We start from the raw sequence: 25214 nt of genomic DNA on the forward strand, positions 1-25214 counted from the left end.
AATCCTTTAATATTAGTAAATTACGGAAAGGGAAAATAAAAGGCTCTTTTTTTTTTTTTTGGTAAGGGGAAAAGTAAAAGGCTCTTGAACTGTTTTGTGACATTTCAGCCGAGTTTTTTTTTCCCTTTCGTTCTTTAGTTTAAGACTTTGAAAGGTATCTATTTAAGCCATATCAGAGATGTTAAAGCCCAATACCCAACTCATGGGCTTCTTAACCGATAGGACCATTCTGACTACACTACTGGTTCAAATTCAATTGGTTGGAGTTTTAGAAACAATAAAATGTGTAGAACACTTTCGGTTTAAATATTGACAATGGGTTGCAAAGTCCTTCAAGGCCCATTTTGTTGGCGTTGAACTAAGAATCAGATTGTTTAAGTAATCTTTAGAAAGTTTGTTTTTCTTTTTGTTTAGTTTTTGTATTTGTTTTGATGACTAACCACATTGGACACGCTTTCATGTCACGGTTTAGAACACTTGTAGAGAACAAAAAAAACGGTTGATATAAAATGTTTTTTTGTTAAAAGGGTTTTCTATTTGTTAATAAAAGATGTTGGAGTGGCAGATTTAGAGTATAAAAAATAATGCCTATAGATTCTTCCTTCTGATTTAAGTCTAAGCGACCCTCTTACCAAACATATTGCTTCGACTGTAATATTAAATATTTCTACAATAAATATCAATTATAATGTACGTAGTATATATAGATAGAGAGAGAAACAATTTTAAACTGAAGAATAATAATGCCGAATCATGAATGGCTCGTGAATTCATTGACAATAAGAGACTGAAAATACTATATATAGACTATTTATTATATATAATCAAACCAAACAGCATCCAAAGAGAGATAAACAGTCACAAGTGACAACGTATACTTTTATAACATATGAATATTTAGAATAGAGGTTTGGTACGTTTGGTTTGTGATTAACTGATTAATTATTAGTGTCATTATAGTGTCGTCCAAATTAGATAATACTCACTCCGTTCTTTTATAAATGTTGTTTTAAGCTTATTTTTTGTTCTTAAATATATGATGTTTTAAGTTTTAATGCAATATTAATAAGTTTTTTTATTAGTTTTGACTATTTATACAATGCAAATTAGTTTTCTATTAGTTAATTAAATAATAAATGATGTTTTAGTTTAGAAATAAACAAAAATTAAATGATTTCTTAATCTGTATAAATTTTTCTAAAACATCAAATAAAAAAGAACGGAGGGAGTATGAGTGTATATTTATATTTCAAAAATGTTTAATTATTTGTTTTCTATCAACACAAAATACCGGAAGTTTGTAGTGCTCAGTTCGGTTAAGTTAATCCAGCACAAAAACAAATCCATCAAGCCATGTCCGTAACCGTTAAAATGGGTAAATTTCTAGTATAATTTTCCTTCAATGCCTATACATGCACGTAAATCCAGTTCTGTCTCCATGCATATAAATATACATGTAGCCTTTTATGGCCAGATGGGGTAAATGTGTGAATTTGTTTGGTTATAAATATTAAATGTTGCATTTACTATAGTCTAGTAGGTTATTTAAAGCGACCAATCAGTAGCTGAATTCTTATAAAAGTATTAAATGCACCAAATTTTAACAGATGCCGTTATTAATTAACCATTTTGTGATTGGTACAACCACTTTGATATTCCAAATAAGGCTGAATTCTTTTTATCCATGTTGTTGTGATGGTAGATTTTGTTTATGACTTTACAATTACAACTTTCAAAAATTTGTGGGGGTTATAGTGTGAGATTGTGTACGGTTTCAAAGTCACCTAATCAGTCACGTTATTACGTACTCCCCCTGTTCCATTTTGTTTGTAGTTTTAGGCTTTTTTTTTGGTTCCAATTTATTTGTTTTTCTCACATATCTATGCAAAATTTTACTTATTCCAACAATTTATATTTTCACAGTAATTAATTTAAATCAAAAAATAATTAATAAATTTTGGTCAAATCTGTTAACGTCAATTTTTTTAAGAAAAAAGCAATTAACAAAGTTTACTGGAAGATGAACAGCACTTTATCACTAGTAAAAAATGACGAACATCATTTACAAAACTAAGACAAAAAACAATCGATTAGTTTATTTAAAATATGGAAAAAGAGATCTGACCTGGATCATGATCAATAGGATAATAATTGATATCACTAGAAAAATCTTCATTGCCGCTATTTCCACAAGTTTCTTCTTGCGTTGGTATTTCGTTCAAATCGAACAAATATTCATTCTCATAATTTGGAGGTGGAAAATTCAAATCAATATTAGAATCCATGAATTGCTGAATAAACCATTGTTCAATTGAATAGATTATATAAAGAAAAAAAATTAAGTTTTCGTTTTGTTTTGGCTCTATTGTAAAATTTGAATTTTTTAGATTTAAACTGTTTATGAAAAATTTTGGCTCCAAATTTTAACTTTTCTAATAATTTGTTCATTACAAGTAGTACTTTAATTGGAGTGAAGAAAAGTTGACGTGAGTTTTTAGTGACTATTCATCTTCTTCTTTTTTGTTGTTTTTAAGTAAAAACAAGTTTTATTAATTATCTAATTAATGATTTTTAATGATTTTTAACCAAAATTAAGTTTTCTTAATAATCGTGCTTTTAGTTAAAACTACAAACAATATGGGACAGAGGGAGTATATGTTTCTTAAGTTATACAAAAAAAAAAAACACTTTTTCTAAGGTATTGTAGAAAAATAAATAAAAATAAAAAATTCAAGAAATTATCAATAAAACTTATTTCTTGTTTAAACAATATCTGAGATATAATTGTCATTCTAAAGTGACTTAAATTTATGCAAGTTTTAGGGGTCCTATTCGAATGAATACATAAATGTTACGAACCAAAAGCTTAGGAAGGTCATTGGGTCAAAGGCGGCTATGATTTAGTTTTGGAGGATGACGGTACAATAAGTTTAGAAAATTTTCAAAATTTCTTATTTCTATTGTATCGAGTTTTTTGAAACCTATATAAAGAGAGTATAGGTTTTTACAAAGTTTATTACTAGTATTAGATTAATAAATGAAAGCCTAAACAAAAGATATTGGCCTCATGAACACTCTTTTCTCTTTAACCCTTCTTCTATCATTTGCTCGAAATCACAGCAGAGACCATAACAAAAGTATTTTAGTATTTATATGTTTCTTAAAAACAAACTTTATTTCATCTTCGTTGTCTTACCAAGTGGGCATTACTTATGCCTAAAGATAGAAGATGTCCAACTTCTATCATCTTATAGGCGACGTCCGTGCTCATAACCACTTTTCTAAGTCTTACTCATAAGTTATAACCACTTGTCCTACTTGAATTGATTGGTGTGATGATTAATTGACCATTAATAGAAGTACAATTGGGACAAAGTAAATATAGTTTTAATGAAATCTAACCGCTTAAATAATCATACACTCCTTCCCTTTCACTATTTAAAGTTTAATAATGTTACATGCATATTATTCTTGAAAACGACAAGATGTCAAGATTATAAGATAACTTTTTCTTTTTTTTTTCTACAAAGATTAGAGCATGGTCATAGTTGATACTCATAAAATATCATTAAGAATTTTTTAGTATTATTTATAATGTTTGTTTCATGTTTTTTTTCCCCTGCTTTTGGCAAACTGGACCAATCAGTAGATGCCACGTCAAATGATAGTGGTATCAAAAATATCACTAGATTGATACTAATGAGGCCCATTCTAATTATTTTGTCCATATAAAAATAATTTATTAGCTTGTGATATTCTAAAAATATCACTTATGTACATGGTCTAAGATAATACTAAGGGAATACTATACTTGGAGAACAAAAAATATGTATACAAAAGCTCATGCACGTATGGATGAGAACAATGACACATTCTAATAACAACTAAACACTTCCCAACTTTCATAAGTAAACAACTTCTGAATAATCTTACAAAAACAATGGATTTAAAAAATCTTTTTCTTGTGTGTATAAATGTGTTGCACTCTTTTCTCCCCACACACAGACCCAGTGGCCAGTGCTCTTGTAAGCTTTTTAGATACCTTTTGCGTTTTTTTCCCAAGCCCCACTCTAAATATATGTAATATATAATGCATAGTGGATTTGTTCGATTACAATTTAGATTTTACCACTTATTATTATTTTTTAATTTTAAATCCGAGTTTTAGATACTAGGTGGAAAAACGGTATTTTAATACTCGTTTGGGATGAAGTACGATGTATGTTTGGTTTGGCAGCTCAATTTCTAAGTGAAATAAATATTATTTTATTTTATGTAGGGACAAATTAAGAAAAAGGCTAATAAAAGTTTAGAAGAAGGCTAACTTTTTGATATGAAAATATACAATTTCTGATTTAAGGTTTAGAATTTATTTTTGTGGGATTAGCTTATTTTAGGCTTTTGAGTTTAGTTTTTAAGATTTTAGAGTTTGAATTTTGTATAAATTATGGCACATTACATACTTATGGTGCAATATACATATATATATTTTATTCAGCACCAATATTTTTACCAAAGCTCAAATATTAATTTATAGTCATTCTAGTATTTAACTACACAACCATGAAACTAGAATAGGGAGGGAATATAAGTGATGAGCGTATGGTGCAACAATTTTGGTAGGGATTTTTTTTTCAAATTTATATCCATCCAATTTTGAATTAACTTAATTTCATTAATTTGTTGTCTTTCACTTTTTCATTATGAAAATAAATATACTCCATCCGTTTCAGTTTAGTTGTCGTTTTAGGATTTAAATTTTGTTTCATAATAGTTGTCGTTTTAAGTTTTCAATGCAAATGTTTGGTGAAAATTTCAGTTTTATCCCTACTGTTTTAATGTTTTGGCTAATGAAATTTTTTATAAAATATATTAATAAATGGTAAAACAGAAAATTGAATGTTTTTCTTAATTTATGTGAAAAAAACCTTAAACGACAAATAAAACGAAACGGAGGAAGTAGTATATTTAAAAATAAATAAAAGTCCCATCTAACTTGTCATTATTAAACTACAAATGATAAACGTAATCCAAAAAAAACAACAATTAGCTTATCAAGAGACACATTTACATAAAAAGCACATGCCCCTCACGGGATCAAAACATCCCAACTTACCAAAATTCGCAAAGTAATTATTACGGAGCCAACAAGGGCATTATAGTCATTCCCTATTATCTGGTACGGTTACAAGAAATTTGACCAGCGGTGAACCCGAGACCATTGCCGAGCTCTATTCTGCTCCATTGCCATCACCATGTGACGACCTTCTCTCTCTAAATTCTCTCTGTACTCTGAAAAAAATTGTTCTTTATTCTTATTACAGAAACAAATTTTTTTTTTTGGTTTCTTAATGATTTGTTATAACCTTGTTGGATTCAAACCAAACCTACACGAGAGAATGATGAGAAGTAGATCACCGATTTTGTTCCAAATGTTTTGATTAAACATTCAACGACTCTTTCTCTACATTTCTCCCAAATCTCTGTTGATTTTGCTAAATCAAGCAATGTCGCTTGACATAAAGAGACCGAACATCAACAAGACGAAGAAGAAGAAGACAGGTTTCGTCGTGAAAATGCAGCTTAATAACAACAACAGAGGAGGAAATAAAAGAAACATCTTTATCTTCTTCTTCTTCAGAAATTATTACACATGGATCCTCTGGTTTTTCCTCTCTCTTTATTTCTTCACATCTTACTTCTCCGTCGAAGACCAATCCCCACCGTCGTCAATACGTCTCTTGTCTAACCACAAAACGTCGTCGTCTCTCCCATCTCGTGCTCTCATCGAATCTTCCGCCATTAAAACCAACTCCTTTGGTAAAAAAAAAACATCGATCTTTTATTTCTTCTCTGTTTCAAATCACTCATTTTTCTCAAAAATCGATTTTTTTGTTCTTCTTGTAAATAAAGGTTTATTCAGCGGAATGAAGATATATGTTTACGATTTACCGGCGAGTTTTAACGACGATTGGGTCACGGCATCAGACCGGTGCGCTACTCATCTTTTTGCGGCGGAGGTAGCCATCCACCGTGCGCTTCTCTCCTCCGACGTCCGTACGTTAGACCCAGAAGAAGCTGATTTCTTCTTCGTCCCTGTCTACGTTTCTTGCAATTTCTCCACATCCAACGGCTTCCCTTCTCTAAGCCACGCTCGCTCTCTCCTCAGCTCCGCCGTCGATTTTCTCTCCGACCATTACCCGTTTTGGAATCGGACTCAAGGCTCTGACCATGTATTTGTCGCTTCCCATGACTTTGGTGCGTGCTTTCACGCAATGGTAAAGCTCCAAAGTCCTCCCATTCAAGTGCTTACATGCCTAAAGTATGTTCCTTTGGTCAAAGTCTCACAAGTAGATATTGATTTTTTATTTGTTTGTGTTTTGTGAAGGAGGATATGGCGATAGAGGAAGGGATTCCAGAATTTATGAAGAAATCGATTATTTTACAAACGTTTGGAGTTAAATATAAGCATCCATGTCAAGAAGTGGAACATGTTGTTATCCCGCCGTATATTCCGCCGGAGAGTGTTCAAAGAGCTATTGAAAAAGCTCCGGCGAACGGACGGCGAGACATTTGGGCCTTTTTCCGGGGAAAAATGGAAGTCAACCCTAAGAATATAAGCGGACGCTTTTACAGCAAGTGCGTTGCGTAGCGAAAACCTTTCACATTTTTTTTTTTCTTGTTGACTTTGACTTTTGTGTTTTTGGATTTCTCCTTTAATTTACTAAAATGCCATTTTTCCCGGCGTGCAGGGGAGTGAGAACAGCCATTCTAAAGAAATTCGGAGGAAGAAGGCGGTTTTATCTTAACCGGCACCGGTTTGCTGGATACCGATCAGAAATTGTGAGATCGGTGTTTTGTCTCTGTCCTCTCGGGTGGGCACCGTGGAGTCCTAGGCTAGTGGAATCCGCCGTGTTAGGTTGTGTTCCCGTTGTTATCGCCGATGGGATTAAGTTACCGTTCTCGGAGACGGTAAGGTGGCCGGAGATCTCACTAACGGTGGCGGAAAAAGACGTGAGGAGTCTTCGAAAGATTTTGGAACACGTGGCGGCTACTAATTTGTCTGTGATACAGAGAAATTTACATGGACCGGTGTTTAAGCGGGCCCTCTTGTACAATGTGCCGATGAAAGAAGGAGACGCCACGTGGCATATTCTCGAGTCGTTGTGGAGGAAGCTCGATGATCGGTCGTACAGAAGGTCAAGGGTTTTAAGCCAATGATAAGTCGACACGTAAGATTCTATGTCTAAATGGATGCTAGGCTGGATTTTTTCGGACTGTTTCGGAATTGGTAAACCGGGAATGTCTCGAGTGGGGTCCACAACGTGAGGGGGATTAACTCGGGCACGTGAGATGTTTGCTGAGTTGGCGATTATTGAGTGGATTAACGTGCCCCAGGGAAGTGAAAGTGTAAAGTATTGCTGACGTGTAATTCTTTTGATGAGTAGGTATATAAATTCTTTTGAATATAAAGTTGATCGAAATGCAAAGTTAAATCAAATCTCAACTTCAGTTTAACCTCCAACACTCGATCAGTTTTTTTCTTTGGAATAAAAACAATGTATCTTGGTTAGAATACAAATAAGTAAAATTTGTTTAGTCCCTTCTAAGTTGTGACATAAGATCTTCGTTAACACAGATGATCGAAACTCTACACAGCTTGGATCGGATCTAAAAATTTTAGTTGACCATCCTTAAATATAATTAGCCAATAAAATAAATAAGAATTAGTAACATATAATTGGAAAAGTAATGATAAAGATAAAATAAAAAGGATGGTGTTTGTATAGGGAAAGATGAAAGACAGAACAATGTGAGCAAGAGACAGCTAGTGTGTCAGAAGAAGATGCATATATCAATAAATGTTACTCACTCCGTTTCGTTTTAGTTATCGTTTAAAGTTTTTTCACACAAATTAAAAAAAGCATTAAATTTTCTGTTTTATCCTTTATTAATATATTTTATAAAAAAATTCATTGGCCGAAACATTAAAACAGTAGGGATAAAACTGAAAGTTTCACAAAACATTTGCATCGAAAACCTAAAACGACAACTATTATGAAGCAAAATTTTAATTCTAAAACGACAAGTAAAACGAAACGTAGGGAGTAATAATCTTAGATTATTTGTCTATTAAATTCTTATTTACACATATGTTTGCAGGCCCACATTACTTTCTTATCTTATGTCTTGTAGACATCACAAAAACAGTACACCAATCAAAAATTATTTACACATCTATCTTTTTTTTTTTTTTTTCACTGAAAGATTGATGAATATATTCATGAAACCAGTGACACATACACAAAACGGATCAAGGACAATCATTCTAGCTCAATCACAATGAGTATTACACAAAGCAATACTACTTTCATCCTCAAAGATCTTCTTTAACCAAAAAAGGAACCCGGTTGCTACGTACGATTGACGGCGATCCTCCACTGTAACACTCTTGGCTATAAGGTGAGCACCAAGGTTTGTAGCTCTAACCTCACCAAAAAGCTTCCAATCCAAAAAATTCCCTAATTCATGAAGCAATAACAGGGACTGAAACTTATAAGATGGCCAAGCAGGTGGCCTTAAGACAGCTCCTATAAGATCAGTATCCTCAGATGCGAAAATGATTTTATCAATCCTGAGACTTTTCATACTCTCTATAGCCCATTGCCAGCAAAGAACACTAGCATCAAGCTTGCTAGTCACTGAAGCAAAAGACCTTCTCCCATGAGTTAAAACCAGGCCGTGTTCATCTCTCAAAACCCATGCGGCACCACCATTTACACATCTATCTATGTTTACCTTTATCTGTCGAATACTTAGATTAATCTATATGGAGTATTAGCTAATTTCAATTAGTAGACATTAAAAAACATTGCAACAATGCGAACAATCTCATTCCATTTGTGTTTGAGCTGCTCCCAAAATGATCATATTGAACGCATAATGATTAATAAAATCAGTTTCGATATTTTTATTAATGGAAAATGTGTTAGTTTTTTTTTGAAAATAGATGAAATGCAACATCTTGTGACTTGTTTTCTTAACAATTTATTTAATAGTGATGTAACCCCACAATCAGAGAAAGTAACAAATATGTGTCGTACAGTTGTTTTGTTCTAAAATCGCAACAAAAACAATGACCATTAACATAATTTTGGTTATAACGAAAGTGACACAGTACTTCATCTATAATGATATGGTCATTGCCTCTCATTGGTCAAGTATCATCCCTGGCACTAAAGCTTGGTTAAGAGGCGTTTGCTGGATCCTGGACCTATATCTAACTCTAAAACAAAAATTTAGGGCTGGGCTTTTAAACCGAACCGAAACCGAAGTAAAAAAAACTGAACCGAACCGAATCGAAAATTTGAAAATAACCGAATGGATATTAAATTTGATAACCGAAATAACCGTAACCGAATTAGTAGCGAACCGAAATATTTCGGGTAACCGAAATACCCGAAATACAATTATATTTTTGAAATAATTAGTTATTTATTGACCAAATAATCAAAAATACTTGAAAAATCTATAAAAATAGTAAAAATACTCAAAAATAACCGAAAAATATCCAAAAATATTCGAAAATACTCAAAAATAACCGAAATATCCGAAAATATCCTAAACAAAATAACCGAATGGATACTAAATTTTAAAACCGAAAGAACCGAAACCAAACCGAAACCGAACCGAAATTTCAAAATATCCGAATGGATATTAAATTTTAAAACCGAAAGAACCGAAAACCGAATGGACCCAACCGATAACCGAACGGATAACCGAAAACCCAGGCCTACAAAAATTCATATAAAAAGGCCTTTAATAAAATACTTTACTAGAAGGCCCAATCCTCTCTTGTTTTTGTTTATTCTAAGCTCTATATTTGATTGGGCCGACTATGACCATACTCCATTATTCTAGGCGCTCTTTTTTTGTTACTTGGGCTTTTTTTTTTTCTTATACATACACATTTACATTTTAACAGAAAGATTACTATAAATGAAAATATTATTTTGTGGGTGTTTAAAAACTACGTCAACGAAAACAAAAAAATTACATCAACTATGTTCCAAAAACTTCGGGTTCAATTAGTTTTATTCGATATACTCCCTCTGTTTTTTAAAAGTTATCGTTTTAACTGTATTTTGACAAATTAAGAAAAGGTATACAATGACTATATTAACCTCATAAAAATGACAAGTAATTATTTACAAATAATTTGTGTTCAATAAAATGAGGGTAATTTGGGTAGTTATTGGCATAACTTACATTATTACCTTAAAACGACAACTAATTTAAAAAAAAAAAAAAGCTCTAAAACGACAACTATTCGAAAACGGAGGGAGTAATTGTTAATTTTGTTACCGTTTATATCATTATTTTTATAAAAGAAATAAAAATTTACTCGTTTTTATTTCAGTTCGGTCTGATTTTTTTTTTTTTTTTTTAAATATCATTTCAGTTCGGTCTGATTGTTTGTGTTCGATTTTTAGGTTTGGTTTTTTCCAAACCAACACTTCCTTAAAGTTAAAAAAAAAAAACATATATATAATTGCTTATTTTTAGTTTAATAGTTTTGGTCCGCGAGAGGCATAAGCATACAAAAATATTCTTCTCCGAAAGTTTTAAGAACAGAGCAAGGTAAAAAAAGAGAAGTCTCGCAACAATGGAGAGAGTGATGAACATCATAAAGCCAAAGCCTGATCCCAAACAACTCTTGCGTGATTGGCAACGCAAATTACGTCAGGAGTGTCGTAACATCGAACGCCAAATCCGAGGTTCTTCTATTTACACATCTTCTCTCGCGTTTTTCGTTGGTCAATTTAGGGTTTTTGAAATCTAATTGAATTAGAAGATGCTAGTTTAGATTAATTGGATTGAATCAGATTTGGATCGGATTATTTTGATGGGTGTCCTTTATAAGTGGATTTTGATATTCCTGCTGATGTTAATTTCTCGATTTGGTCATCTGGGTTAGGTTTGAATCTATGGAATTTTGAAAGTTTTGGTTTTTGTTCAGATATACAGAAAGAAGAGAGAAATGTACAAAAAGCTATTAAAGAAGCTGCAAAGAGGAATGATATGGTCTCTGCTAAGGTAAGTACCTAAAAAGTCTTTGTCTTTGTTGAATCTTTGGCTCTCGTTTCTGATTTGAGTGTTTGGTGTTTCTAGGCACTTGCTAAGGAAATTGTGAGTTCAAGAAGAACAGTGAACCGGTTATATGAAAATAAAGCGCAGATGAATTCGATATCAATGCACCTTGGGGAGAGTGTTGGTATGTCCTTTCTTTCGTTTTCATCATTTGTTATATTCTATGTTTTGTGATGTGGTTTTCTTAAAGAAGTTTCATTGGAAATCTGCAGCGATTGCTCGAACAGTTGGGCATTTGTCCAAGAGTGCAGAGGTTATGAAGCTTGTTAATAATCTCATGAAGGCTCCACAAATGGCTGCAACAATGCAGGAATTTAGCAAAGAGATGACTAAGGTTAGTACCTATAATGGTTTCCTTCTCTCATTATTATTATTGATCATATATGCTTATCGAGATATAGAGAAAAAAATTACACCTTTAAGCATTTTACATGTTCTCTGTTTGAAGATTCGGAGCTATGTTCACTGCTCTACATGTAGTATTTTTGTACATAATCAATCCTGAGTGTGTTCTTTGCTACTTTGATATGTGTAGGCTGGAGTTATTGAGGAGTTTGTGAATGAGGCCATTGACAATGCTCTAGATTCAGAGGATATGGAAGACGAGATCGATGAAGAGGTTGATAAAGTATTGACAGCAATTGCAGGAGAAACCGCTGCAGAGCTCCCAGAAGCTGTTAGAAAGGAAAGGATAAAGGTACCTGCGCAGAAGGCGAGCACTTCCCGCGAGGTAAGACTATTGAGTATTGAATGATTCCAAGAACATTACAAATATTTGACGCTTTTTAACTTGTGCAAGATTAGATTCTGAAAGAAAAAGTTGGGTTTCTTGTTTTGCAGGAAGAGGCAATTGCAGAGGGTGTTGATGATGAGGAAGAATTGGAGGAAATTCGAGCTCGGCTCGCAAAAGTTAGATCCTAACTCAGTCCAACGACTCTTTAAACGCTATTCTTGATTGATATGATCAACTTTTGATGAGAACAGAAGGCGATCACAGTGTATTGTATAATATAAATGAAAATACCATGCTTCGAAATACATGTAAACATCAGTTACCTATTTATTGTTAACGAAGTTTTTTCTTTTCTTTTCATGGCGATTTCATCCGAAACTCTTCCTCTTCCTTAATCTAAAAAAATATGGTTCAGTGTGTATTGTTTTTTTTTTCGGTTTAGGTTACATTTCTTAACATATTCCGGTGTAGGAAGAAACCGAAATGTGATCCCGTACATGTTTTTTGGTGATAAATGATGAAATATAATTAGTTTTTGCTAAATTATAAATGATGAAATATAACTATTGGCGATGTAGTAAATTTATCACTTGGTAGTTTTTGAATAATTCGAATAATTAGATTGTGATAGTGTATTTGTTTCTAGATCATACTTGCAAAACGAAAATTAAAAATATAGCAAAATTGACGTGGCAAGTTAAATTATGGGATCATTTGGTGGTATAAAATGACAAAATATAAGGCCGATGAATCATTCCCTAACTATGGTTGATAGCGAAGGTGATAGGGACGATAATATTTACTATATCATTCTCTTTGTTGAAAAAAGACTTTGACACAACACGTGGCATGATTAGTTTGATTTTGGTCAGATCAACTACAAAAGTAAACCATTCTTTCTTTTTCCCCGACCAAAACGTGAATTTAATTTAAATGTAAAATTTCATGGAATCTCAGTTTAAGAACACAATGGAGTAATGTTGTCATACGCAAATTTATATAGATCGAATCCGGAAATATAACAAAAACACGGAAATATAAGATTTACTAGTTCAACCAAAACCTCGGAGGGATGAGATCCCAGGTTTTCTTGTTATTGTTCCAACGATAAAATCCATAGTCTTTGACAACGATGGAACACGAGTCTTTGCAGTAATCTTTATCTGAATCGTACAAAACGAACCACATCCCGTAAGGTCCGGAATTTTTCTTAGTGTAAAACGTTCCTACACATTCCGTATGCGGCAACTGTGTAGATCCCTCCGCTTTTTCATTATCTCCGGCAATGCTTGGGATGTCTATCAACATCTTTTGACCCAAAGGTACGGATTTGGACAGCTCAGGGGTTGGGCGGCACGTGACGAAAACGGGAATATTAGAATGTGTTTGCATCTCGTTGGATACGAGAAGTGTGGCGGCACGTGCGCATCCAGACCCAGCAAAGAGCATTAGGGCCATGATGGATACCGTTATAAGTGTTGTATAAGCTTGAAGATTATGAAGATAACTTGAGATAAAAGTCTCTAGTTTTAAAAGGAGAGTTTAGATATTTTGAGATAAAGATTAGATTGTATTAGGAGTTATCTAATATATCTAATATGTTGTAATTTCTATTAGGGTTAGGAATTGTATTCTCCTATAAATAGAGGTCAAGTTATGACATTAGGGGATATGAGAGCTTTGTGTGTTTAGGGTTATGAATGTATGGTTTTGAGTCAGTTTCCATACTAATAAAAGAGAGAGTCTTTTACATCTTCATAGCCTTTGGTTATCTTGCTCTTTAAGGTTTTGATACAAGAATTGGTATCAGAGCTTGAGATCACGATCACGAGAAAACAGAGTTGATAACAGAGAACGATCACGAGAAGGTGATCCATAAGGAAACATGGGAGACTTGATTCCCGCGACTACCAAAGAAGGAGGAGGTTCCTCTTCTATTAAGTGCCCGATGTTAAATCCTACAAATTACACGTTTTGGACTATACGTATGACTATGGCACTCAAAGTTCATAAAGTTTGGGAGGCTATAGAACCTGGATCAGAGGATATTGACAAGAACAACATGGCTAGTGCTCTTCTTCTGCAATCTATCCCTGAAGCATTAACACTGCAAGTCGGGAAACTAAACACTGCAAAGAAGATATGGGATGCAATTAAATCTAGGAATCTAGGAGCTGATAGGGTTAAAGATGCAAGATTACAAACCCTAATGGGTGAGTTTGAGAGAATAAAGATGAAAGAAAGTGAGAAGATTGATGACTTTGCTGGTAGAATCTCAGAACTATCTACAAAATCTGAATCTCTTGGACATGACATCGAAGAACCAAAGCTTGTAAAGAAGTTTCTAAACGGATTACCTAGGAAAAGGTACATACATATAATAGCCGCACTTGAACAAGTTCTTGATTTAAACAACACTACGTTTGAAGATATAGTTGGAAGGATAAAAGCGTATGAGGAAAGAATCTGCGATGAAGAAGATAATCAAGAAGATCAAGGAAAACTAATGTATGTCAGTTCTGAGACACAACCATGGTACACAAACAGAGGAAGAGGACAAGGCGGCAGACGAGGAAGAGGAAGAGGTCGTTCTGGTTATCCTCAAAACAATGGTTACCAACAGAACAGAGATACAAGCAAAATAACATGTTACAGATGTGATAAGCTAGGTCACTATGCATCAGATTGCCCTGACAGACTGCTTAAACTTCAAGAAACACAAGAAGCCAATGCTTCAAAGAATGGTGACACACAAGTAGCTGATGCTCTAATGATGCATGAGGTTGTATATTTGAATGAAAAAAACTGTGTACCAAATAAGTTTGAAACCAGTTCAGACAATGAGAACATTTGGTACTTAGATAATGGTGCCAGCAACCATATGACAGGTATACTAGCTTATTTTTCTAAACTTGATGAATCAGTTACTGGCAAAGTCAGATTTGGTGATGATTCTCGAATCGATATCAAAGGAAAGGGTTCAATAACGTTCGTTGCAAAGAATGGAGAAAGAAGAATTCTACATGATGTCTACTACATCCCAGACTTAAGAAGTAACATTGTGAGTTTAGGTCAAGCCACTGAGTCAGGCTGTGATGTCAGAATGAAAGGCGATAATCTTACTCTTTATGACAAAGATGGCAAGCTTTTGGTTAAAGCACTAAGGTCTAGAAATCGACTCTACAAGGTAAGTTTAGAAGTTGAAAACAATAAGAGCCTACAAATTGGGATATCAAAATGCAAGTGGCATGCCAGGCTAGGACATATTGGAACAGAGACCTTAAAAACAATGGTGGAGAAAGAACTTGTCTTTGGGATCCCACAAATCAAAGTAGAGAAAGAAATATGTTCCTCTTGTCTACTTGGAAAGCAAACAAGAAAATCTTTTCCCAAAGCAACTTCTTTCAGAGCAGAAAATGTTTTGGATCTCATTCATGGGGATCTCTGTGGACCCATCACACCTCCTACACCATCAAAGAATCGATACATCTTTGTTTTAATTGATGATTACTCACGATACATGTGGACACTTCTACTGAGAGAAAAAGGTGAAGCCTTCAGAAAATTCAAAAGTTTTAAAGCATCTGTTGAACAAGAAACCAAGACCACTATCAAGACATTTCGAACTGACAGAGGTGGTGAATTTCTTTCGGCTGAATTTCAAGCATTTTGTAATGACTCTGGTATACAAAGGCACCTAACTGCACCATATTCTCCCCAACAAAACGGGGTCGTCGAGAGGAGAAACAGAACATTAATGGGAATGACCAGAAGCATTTTAAAACACATGAATGTCCCAAATTACTTGTGGGGGGAAGCAGTCAGACATGCAACATACATCATAAACAGAGTATCAACAAGAACACTGATACACCAGACTCCCTACGAAGCATTCAAAGGAAAAAAACCAAATATAGAACATATACGAGTCTTTGGCTGTATAGGCTATGCAAAAACAGAACCGGCTCATCTGAAGAAGCTTGATGATCGATCAAAAATGCTAGTGCATTTAGGAACTGAGCCAGGATCAAAAGCGTATCGATTGTTTGATCCAACAAAGCAAAAGATAATAGTAAGCAGAGATGTTATATTCGATGAGGAAACAAACTGGAAGTGGAATAATGTTGAGAAGGATACAAACTTTGAGATAAGCTTTGGAGAATTTGGGAACAATGGCATAAGAGAAAATACTACTGAAACAGAAACAGAGAATGATGAAGTTAATAAGAATAATGAACCAGAAGAAGAACATATCTCAACTATTGGAAACTCTGAAGATGATGAAGCAAGAGAACAACAACAACCAGGACCAACACTCAGAAGGTCAGGAAGAGAAACAAAGAAACCAGGCTATCTAGAAGACTATGTCTTATTAGCAGAGTATGAAAGTGAAAGACTGCTACTGGTTATTAATAAAGAGCCATGGGATTACAGTGAAGCAAAAGAATCTAAAGAATGGATAGATGCATGTGTAGAAGAGATCACCTCTATAGAAAAAAACAGAACATGGGATCTAGTAGATCTTCCTATAGATGCAAAGCCAATAGGCCTAAAATGGGTTTTTAAGATCAAGAGAAACGCTGATGGAAGCATAAATAAGTATAAAGCAAGACTAGTAGCTAAGGGATATGTGCAGAGACATGGCATTGACTTTGATGAAGTCTTCGCACCTGTAGCACGTCTTGAAACCATACGTTTCATTGTTGCTCTAGCTGCTTCCTACGGCTGGGAAGTACATCATCTTGATGTGAAAACGGCATTTCTTCATGGAGAATTGAAAGAGGTAGTCTACGTCACACAACCAGAAGGTTTTGTAGTAGAAGGAAGTCAGAACAAGGTGTACAAATTGAACAAAGCACTATATGGTCTTAAACAAGCTCCTAGAGCCTGGAACACAAAACTGAATACAATTCTCATAGAATTGGGTTTTGTTAAATGTTCAAAAGAGCCATCCATTTATCAGAAAAGGGAACAAGAAGAGCTCCTTGTTATAGCAGTCTATGTTGATGACTTACTTGTCACAGGATCCAACTTAGAGATGATACTAGAATTCAAGAAGGGAATGGCAAGAAAATTTGAAATGAGTGATCTAGGAAAGCTCACCTATTATCTTGGAATTGAAGTTACTCAAACTGAGAATGGTATTCTATTGAATCAAGAAAGGTATGCAAAGAAAATTCTTGAAGAAACTGGTTTTGGAGAATGTAATGCAGTACAGGTACCAATGTGTGCAAATCTGAAGTTAAGTAAAGCTCCAGAAGAAAAGAGAATTGATGAGAAAGAATATAGAAGAAGTATTGGATGTCTTAGATATTTACTCCATACAAGACCAGACCTATCTTATTGCGTTGGAGTTTTAAGCAGGTACATGCACGAACCAAAAGAGTCTCATGGAGCCGCTCTGAAACAAGTTCTCAGATACTTACAGGGAACTCAATCCTATGGACTTTGCTTTAACAGAGGAAACAAGACAGAACTAATAGGATTTAGTGACAGCAGTCATAATGTAGATGAAGATGATGGCAGAAGCACTACTGGTCACATTTTCTATCTTAATGACTGTCCCATTACATGGTGTTCACAAAAACAAGAAACTGTTGCACTTTCATCATGTGAAGCTGAATTTATGGCTGCTACTGAAGCTGCTAAACAGGCTATTTGGCTCCAAGAACTCTTACAAGAAGTTACAGAGAAGTATAGTGAAAAGGTTGTGATTCTTATTGACAATAAGTCAGCAATAGCTCTAACTAGGAACCCAGTGTTTCATGGCCGTAGCAAACACATCCACAAAAGGTATCATTTCATTCGGGAGTGCATTCAAAATGATTTGGTTGAAGTAGAGCATGTTCCCGGAGAAATTCAGAAAGCAGACATACTCACGAAAGCCCTCGGAAGAATCAGATTTAAAGAGATGAGAGATCTCATAGGAGTTCAAGATGTGAAGAAAATAAACTTCAAGCTTAAGGGGGAGATTGTTGTATAAGCTTGAAGATTATGAAGATAACTTGAGATAAAAGTCTCTAGTTTTAAAAGGAGAGTTTAGATATTTTGAGATAAAGATTAGATTGTATTAGGAGTTATCTAATATATCTAATATGTTGTAATTTCTATTAGGGTTAGGAATTGTATTCTCCTATAAATAGAGGTCAAGTTATGACATTAGGGGATATGAGAGCTTTGTGTGTTTAGGGTTATGAATGTATGGTTTTGAGTCAGTTTCCATACTAATAAAAGAGAGAGTCTTTTACATCTTCATAGCCTTTGGTTATCTTGCTCTTTAAGGTTTTGATACAAGAATAAGAGTGTCCATATATAATTTTGATTCGGTGTTGGAAAGTATATTGTCAAATTAAAATGTATCTCCCTTGGCCTTTCATATATGTGTCTGAGTGTCTCTATATATACACGATCTCGCTTCGGTTTCTCAAAATTGGAGCATTAACAATCTCTACGTTATACTTTTATCAAAGAAAAGAAAGAACAATCTCTACGTTATACGTGATGAATAGTTGAATATATACGGTTACAATTAGAGTTAAACAATTGCAGTTTGGAACATTTTTGTTTCTTCTTACAATAACCAATTCTTCTTACAATAACCAATAGATGATCCTAACTTTTACCACGAGACGACTAGTCCCCCAAGGAGATAGATTTTTTGTGTGTGTTTGCAATTAGAGAGAGAGAGAGAGAGAGAGGAAAATATAATTAAAGTTGTAATAGTCTGACTTGTGTTGTAACTTGTAAGAAAACAAAGTCCCTAATTAAACGAAACGCCCAAACCTAGTATGTATATCATTACTGCTAAGAGATTCGCTTGATGTGGTAAATTCATGGTTCCACGTAAATTTTATTTTGGTGAATTGGATTCTTTTTACTTGGTTTTTGGTTTCTAGGAGATGAATTAGATGTTTATATACACTACATCAAAATTTTAAAGAAACATTGTATTGACATTGAAGCAATTACATACTTTGATCATTATCGCATTTCTAACAAAGTGTAAAAGTTATAAGTAATGACTGGAAAACTAATTTGGCTAAACATTAATCAATTATAGTAAAAAAACAATTTTGTTTATATTAATTATAAGGTTTAGAATTTAAGTTTTAGGACTTAGGATTTAGCATTTGGAATTGAGACTTTAATTTTTTTTAATTTTTAGACTTTAAAATTTAGTTTTTTGGGTTTAGAACTTAGAATATTAAATTTGGGATTTGACTTTACAAGATTTGTTAACGTTTTGGGCTTTTAATTTTTTTGAATATTTTCTTATTTTTGATATAAATTTAGAATATTTTCATAAATTTTCTTTTTTGATAATTTGAGAAAAATTATACAGCTCATAAATAAAGAAATAAACAAATTTATATATTAAAAACACTTTTGGAAAGATATCTTCCATTTGTCTTTTCTGAACCCACTTTATTGCCAAGTCCTTATATACCTCCATTTCCACGCTACACCCAAATCTCGTACAAAGCAGAAAAAAGACAAAAATGGAGACCAAAACCAATTTTCTCCCTTTTCTCCTCATGATTTTCATCTTTTCTCAGTTTTCGCTCTCAACTTCTAAAAGGATCCTAAACAATCCCTCTGTTTTCTCACCGTCTCCGAGTTCGTCGAGCAGTAATGCAGAGAAACTTATAAAATCATTCAATCTAATGCCTAAGTATGACGTTAATGTCATCCCAAAAGGAAGCCCCGATGCTCCAAGACTCATTGAGAGACAAATTGATTTTCCAGCGACGATCGGTTCCCAAAACGCTTCAAAAGGTCCATCTGTTCAAGAGTTTGGCCACTACGCTGGTTATTACAGCCTTCCTCACTCCAAATCAGCCAAGTAAAGTTTTAAACGGTTCAAATTAATCCTAACAAAATAATGATTTGCTCTAATGGAGTTCAATTTAGTAGTTACTATAGACATGGATACGTTAAACCGATTCTGTTTTCTTTTATAATCTTATTGATTTTGGTTTTTGCAGGATGTTCTACTTCTTTTTTGAATCACGGAACAAAAATACCGATCCGGTTGTGATATGGTTAACCGGTGGACCGGGCTGCAGTAGCAGTGTCGCTATGTTCTACGAGAACGGTCCCTTCAAGCTCTCAGAGGATCTGTCTCTCACTTGGAACGATTTTGGATGGGACAAGGTAACTGGTTTAGTAGAAATAAAGTCTTTCTTGTCACCCAAGAAACATATCTATCTACAGCAAACATAGACAAATTCATTTCTTCTTAACTCTTGTTTTAATAGGTATCCAATCTGATCTACGTGGATCAGCCAATTGGGACCGGTTTCAGTTACACATCTGCCGAAAGCGATCTCCGGCATGACGAGGCTGGTGTCAGTAATGACCTTTATGATTTTTTACAGGTTTGATGGATGTTGGTCTTCCAAATTTTGTTTTCTGTATTGTTCTTTGAATTGTAGTGACTTGAGTTCTATCATTGAATTTTGGTAGGCTTTTTTTAAAGAGCATCCAAAATTCGTAAAGAACGATTTCTTTATTACCGGTGAATCTTACGCTGGTCACTACATTCCGGCTTTGGCTTCACGTGTTCACAGTGGAAACAAAAAGAAAGAAGGAATTCCAATCAACCTTAAGGTAAGTGACATTACTTACTGGTTTTGTTTTGGGGGAATTTTTAAACCAAATTTTCTTGTTTAATCTCGATTGAAATCAGGGTTTTGCGATTGGTAACGGTTTAACCAACCCCGAGATCCAATATGGTGCTTATGGGGATTATGCACTGCAAATGAAGTTGATTTCAGAGTCTGATCACGAGAGCATCAAGCAAGATTACGTTGAGTGTCAAAATTTAACCAAAAAATGCAGTAATTTCAATTAAAAACTCTTCTTCTCTATTTTCGTTAGATACATTGTTCGAGTTAAAAGATACTCCCTCCGTTTTCAAATAGTTGTCGTTGTAGAGAATTTTTTTTGTTTTTAATTAGTTGTCGTTTTCAGTTTTCGATGCAAAATTTATTACTTTTTTTATTTTTTATATTTATTTTTATTATGCAACTTGATTTACTATTGGTTAAATTATGTTTAGGTAGATAATTAATGATATTTTTATATTGAAAAACTAACAACATTAATAGTTTCTTAATTTGTGTGCATATAGTTAAAACGACAACTATTCGAAAACAGAGGGAGTATCATTTTTAAAGAAACTTATAATTTGTTAATATCAGATCTTGATGGTGGTTTAGCTTGTGATTCTGCTTTTGATGTTTGCAACAATATCTTCAACATGATAGCGGCAAAAAAGAGAGGCATAAATGTAAGCATATATTAAAAACCTACTATACAATTGATTGTGTTTTCTCAATAAATCTTCTTTTGTTTACAAGACTTCCTCGGTTGTTTTGAAGTATTATGACATTAGGAAGAAATGTGTGGGAAGCTTGTGTTATGACTTTTCGAAGATGGAAAATTTCTTGAACAAAGAAAACGTACGGAAAGCCTTAGGAGTTGGAGATATCGAATTTGTGTCTTGTAGTAGCACCGTTTATGATGCAATGACAGAGGATTGGATGATTAATCTTGAGGTCAAGATTCCGACTCTTGTCAACGATGGAATCAATCTTCTAATTTATGCGGGAGAATATGATCTCATTTGCAATTGGCTTGGTAAGATTGATTATAAGTTTTGGTTGCCATAGTTATTTTCTTATAAACATTTTATTTTGGTTTGGAATTGAAAAGTAGTAGGTCAAAAGCATATATAGTTTCATTTGTGCTATCGGTTTAGCTAAGCTTAGATTTTGGTTACATCCCGAATCAAATATGATATTTACTGGAGCTATAATTGTTACTATTTTGTTAGTGAGATGAAAATGGTTTTGTCTAGGTTTAGAGTTTTGAAGGGTTTGTATTATGGAGCGCAATAGTTTCACATTTTGGTATTTACTTGTTTATTCTTGTTCAACTAAGTTTAATTGATTAATTTTCTCGGGTATACAGGAAACTCGAGGTGGGTAGACCAAATGAATTGGTCAGGCCAAAAGGGTTTTGGATCAGCGAAAAACGTACCATTCTTAGTAGATGGTAAAGAAGCCGGTTCACTGAAAAATTATGGTCCTCTCACTTTTCTTAAGGTAAATAAAAAAAAAGTCGACGAACTAAACATATTATTAGTGTAATATAATTAAAACGGAACCTTTTGTTTTGAAGGTTCATGACGCTGGACACATGGTTCCGATGGATCAACCTAAGGCTTCTCTTCAAATGCTTCAGAATTGGATGCAAGGAAAGCTTAGCACTCCGAATGTTCGGGGATTTGGTCAATGATTCTAATGTATAGAACATTTGATTTCAAAATAATATGATATTATTAGCTTTCATCTACAACTAAATATGTCCTTGTAGTTTTAAAACTATTCTCGATGCTTAAGCTTAACCATGATTGATTATTTAGGGACTGTTGCCAGAACCTTATATTTCTCATCCTTTGAAATTTGTTGCCATAAACCCCAAAAATTTGTTAACGTCGCAGACTCATATTAAACTATCAAAACAATAACGTCAACCGATTCTTTGAAAAAAAACGTATAAAGTCTAGCTAAAGATGACTCATATTACCTTAGAATGAGCGATTCACTATCAACATCTTGCGGTTTACTTATACACTAACTAACACAATTGAACAATAAAAATACTCGAAATAATATAAAACTTTGAGCTAATGCGGAGATTCAATCCTAGTAAGTAAATCACTCATCAACTTAGATAGGAAATGCCAAAACAAAAAAAAAGGAGAATATGATTTAAATGAACATAAGTTTAAAACAAACAAAACACATATTAATCAAAACAAATCATAAATAGGTTCTTCCTTAACAATCTGATGATGTTGTAAAGTTTCAATGTCACTTGCTATGTTGTTATTGCCTCCATTTTCCTTTGCAACTCTCTCCTCTGGTTGGATGTTGCGAGAGTCCTCATGGATCATTTGGTTATGGTTAGTTTTACGTGATCTCTTTTTGTTCCTTGCATTATATCTCTTAAATTTCTCTTCGATGGTCTCATTTTTGTAGTGCATCGATGAAATATGTGCAGCAAACTTTTGTGAAGTATCAAACACACGGTTACATTTAGGACATGTATATGGACCATATTTTTTATATGGTAAGCTATGTGTCCGACCATCGTATTCACCATTTTCCTTAGAATCAAAATCATCAAAAGTTTCTTCAAAATGTTTGGTGGCTCCACAATGTTTCTTCACTGGTTGATGATAGGAAACATATTGGTGAGGATGGTGTTTTGGTGAAAAGGAAAACATGTCTAAATTCCTACGAAATACAGAAGTTTGATGCGGAAAAATGGTATTGAGAGGTGTAGGATTCAAGATCTCGGACTCTTTTTCAACAAAATTTGGAGGGTAAAGTGGAGAATTGAAGATGTTGGGATTCATGGCACGTTGATATTCATTTTGGGAAGTAATAAGATTATTGGTAGGAACAATAGCAGAATAGCTATTTTTGATAGTTTGAGTGATAGAGATCTGAGAAAGATGAGGGTTATTTGAGATTTTAGTTGTGGAAGGCATCCCAAAAGTAGAAACCATGTTTTTTCTCATATGATAAGACATATGTGAATTGCTGAAATCAAAAGAAGATGAAGAAACATGTGAATCTTGATAACAATTAAACGCACGAGAGGAAGAAAACAAACCATGATGGTTCGAGTGGTCAGAAGTATTGAACATTGACTGAACTATCTTAGACTCGTGATTCCTAAGGTTGGAACTCATTTCGATGGGAGTAAAACCACGAATATTCATAGTATCATCACCATAAGAGTACAAACCGTTTGGAATTGAAGTCATTTTGAAAATCGACAATGTGTATTTTACATTTTAACTATGTCGCCTTTTATACTGGTACGTACATATTAGTAAAGGAAACATAGAAATTCATAATAATAAAATACATTAAACACGAAGGGAAAAAAATCTAGCCCAAATTTATTATTTTGAATTATAATATATATTTTGATGCATATAATCTTCAATTATTCATTATTACTTTCTAACAAAATAAACTTCTATATGGATGATAATATTTTGATAAAGTAAAAAAATTTAGATTTCTTTTTATATATGCAATGATCTGGCAAACCTCTTATGTGTCCCATGCATGTTTTTGGACCACTAAATACTTGTTGACTCCACTTTTGTTCCACGTTTTAATTTTATGTTTGCATTTCAAAAAAGGTATCAACTTATTTTGCATTTAATAACCAGTTTTAAAATTACTATGAATTCAAAAATTCTTAACTATAGAAGTTTTATTTTCAAATTTTAAGCATCTTTTCATATATATTTCTAATATTGATGTATTTTTCCACCTCTTAGAAAGCATTTGGGATACAGTATAGTATATTTCCATGTAATTGTCTAATGATGTAATTCTAGTGGTCAGAAAATTTGAGAAACATGATGCCTTACACTTTATATTTTTTCTTTTTATATATATTCTGAAGATAAAATATTTTAAATTGTGTAGGTCGAAGATTGGTTTTGTTTATGAAGTAAGTTGAGGTTTGTTTTGATGAATTTATGTTTACAGTATGATTCATGTTTTAGACAATTTTATGTAGATTTATGATTATTATTTTTAACTTTTTAATAAGATAGTAACATATTAGATATAATTAATACACCACTATGTCGAGATTTTTTTTCTTCTTCCAATATTTATTTAATATTTACCATCAACATTGTTTTCAGTGTAATAAGTTTGATATGAAATATATGGAAATTTATATATAATATTTAGATAAATTTATTTATTAATAATATAATTTAGATGTATATATATATGTATGATGACAAAAAAATATATATATATGTATATTTATTTAATTTTCTAAGTATTAGATATAATCTAATTCATTTAATAATTTTAAAAAAGGAAAATGAAAAAGATAAAACTAAATATTTGATTGGGTAAAAATAAACAATATTTTTTCTTGTGGGATATATTTTTCTTATCGGCTCTCTCTTTAAGCAAAAAAATAATAAAATACTATATTTGAGATAATTTAGTTACCTATTCAAATATAAATTAAACTATATGATTGGGTCAAATTTACCCTTTTCATGAAATCTCTTTCCACATATAAAAAGTAAAGATATATACTGCTGGAATAAAATTATGAATGTCTATTTGTAAGAGTGGGTATTAGGTAACAAATTTGATAACAGGTTGAAATTTTCAGTGTATTCGGAAGAATTTAAGAGCGATAAGAATGAATTTTCAAGATTCTTTTTATCTTCAATCCTTCGAAATGCAAATGTAAAAGCGGATAATTT

General features: G+C 33.2%; 5 protein-coding genes across 6 annotated transcripts; 3 read left to right on the forward strand and 2 right to left on the reverse strand.

The window, feature by feature from the left end:
* The first annotated feature begins 4978 nt into the window (after window positions 1–4978).
* LOC9310172 (probable glucuronoxylan glucuronosyltransferase F8H) lies at window positions 4979–7512 on the forward strand. 2 transcript variants are annotated; one of them, XM_021023684.1, is made up of 4 exons: window positions 4983–5820; window positions 5914–6278; window positions 6389–6639; window positions 6753–7512. In XM_021023684.1, the coding sequence occupies exons 1-4, from the start codon at window positions 5508–5510 to the stop codon at window positions 7219–7221; spliced, it is 1398 nt and encodes a 465-aa protein (XP_020879343.1). In that variant the 5' UTR covers window positions 4983–5507; the 3' UTR covers window positions 7222–7512. The 2 variants fall into 2 exon arrangements, with proteins under 2 accessions (XP_020879342.1, XP_020879343.1); XM_021023683.1 differs by having other exon boundaries at window positions 4979–6278.
* A 3007-nt stretch (window positions 7513–10519) lies between these two features.
* Window positions 10520–12244, forward strand: LOC9308095 (vacuolar protein sorting-associated protein 24 homolog 1). Its single transcript, XM_021023579.1, has 6 exons — window positions 10520–10778; window positions 11021–11097; window positions 11173–11275; window positions 11364–11485; window positions 11687–11881; window positions 11992–12244. The coding sequence occupies exons 1-6, from the start codon at window positions 10667–10669 to the stop codon at window positions 12070–12072; spliced, it is 690 nt and encodes a 229-aa protein (XP_020879238.1). The 5' UTR covers window positions 10520–10666; the 3' UTR covers window positions 12073–12244.
* A 559-nt stretch (window positions 12245–12803) lies between these two features.
* On the reverse strand, window positions 12804–13357 carry LOC9308096. Its single transcript, XM_002874059.2, has one exon. It carries the CDS (start codon window positions 13340–13342, stop codon window positions 12932–12934), a length of 411 nt encoding a protein of 136 aa, XP_002874105.1. The 5' UTR covers window positions 13343–13357; the 3' UTR covers window positions 12804–12931.
* A 5929-nt stretch (window positions 13358–19286) lies between these two features.
* On the forward strand, window positions 19287–22331 carry LOC9310173 (serine carboxypeptidase-like 47). The gene is made up of 9 exons (XM_002871981.2): window positions 19287–19727; window positions 19870–20038; window positions 20143–20262; window positions 20351–20494; window positions 20574–20724; window positions 21088–21176; window positions 21268–21526; window positions 21860–21993; window positions 22070–22331. Exons 1-9 carry the CDS (start codon window positions 19384–19386, stop codon window positions 22184–22186), a joined length of 1527 nt encoding a protein of 508 aa, XP_002872027.1. The 5' UTR covers window positions 19287–19383; the 3' UTR covers window positions 22187–22331.
* Window positions 22332–22560: 229 nt separating this feature from the next.
* On the reverse strand, window positions 22561–23827 carry LOC9308097. Its single transcript, XM_002874060.2, has one exon. The coding sequence runs from the start codon at window positions 23724–23726 to the stop codon at window positions 22704–22706; it is 1023 nt and encodes a 340-aa protein (XP_002874106.1). The 5' UTR covers window positions 23727–23827; the 3' UTR covers window positions 22561–22703.
* Between the last annotated feature and the right edge of the window lie 1387 nt (window positions 23828–25214).

Source organism: Arabidopsis lyrata (genome assembly GCF_000004255.2).
Source record: "Arabidopsis lyrata subsp. lyrata unplaced genomic scaffold ARALYscaffold_6, whole genome shotgun sequence".
Lineage (NCBI taxonomy): Eukaryota > Viridiplantae > Streptophyta > Magnoliopsida > Brassicales > Brassicaceae > Arabidopsis > Arabidopsis lyrata.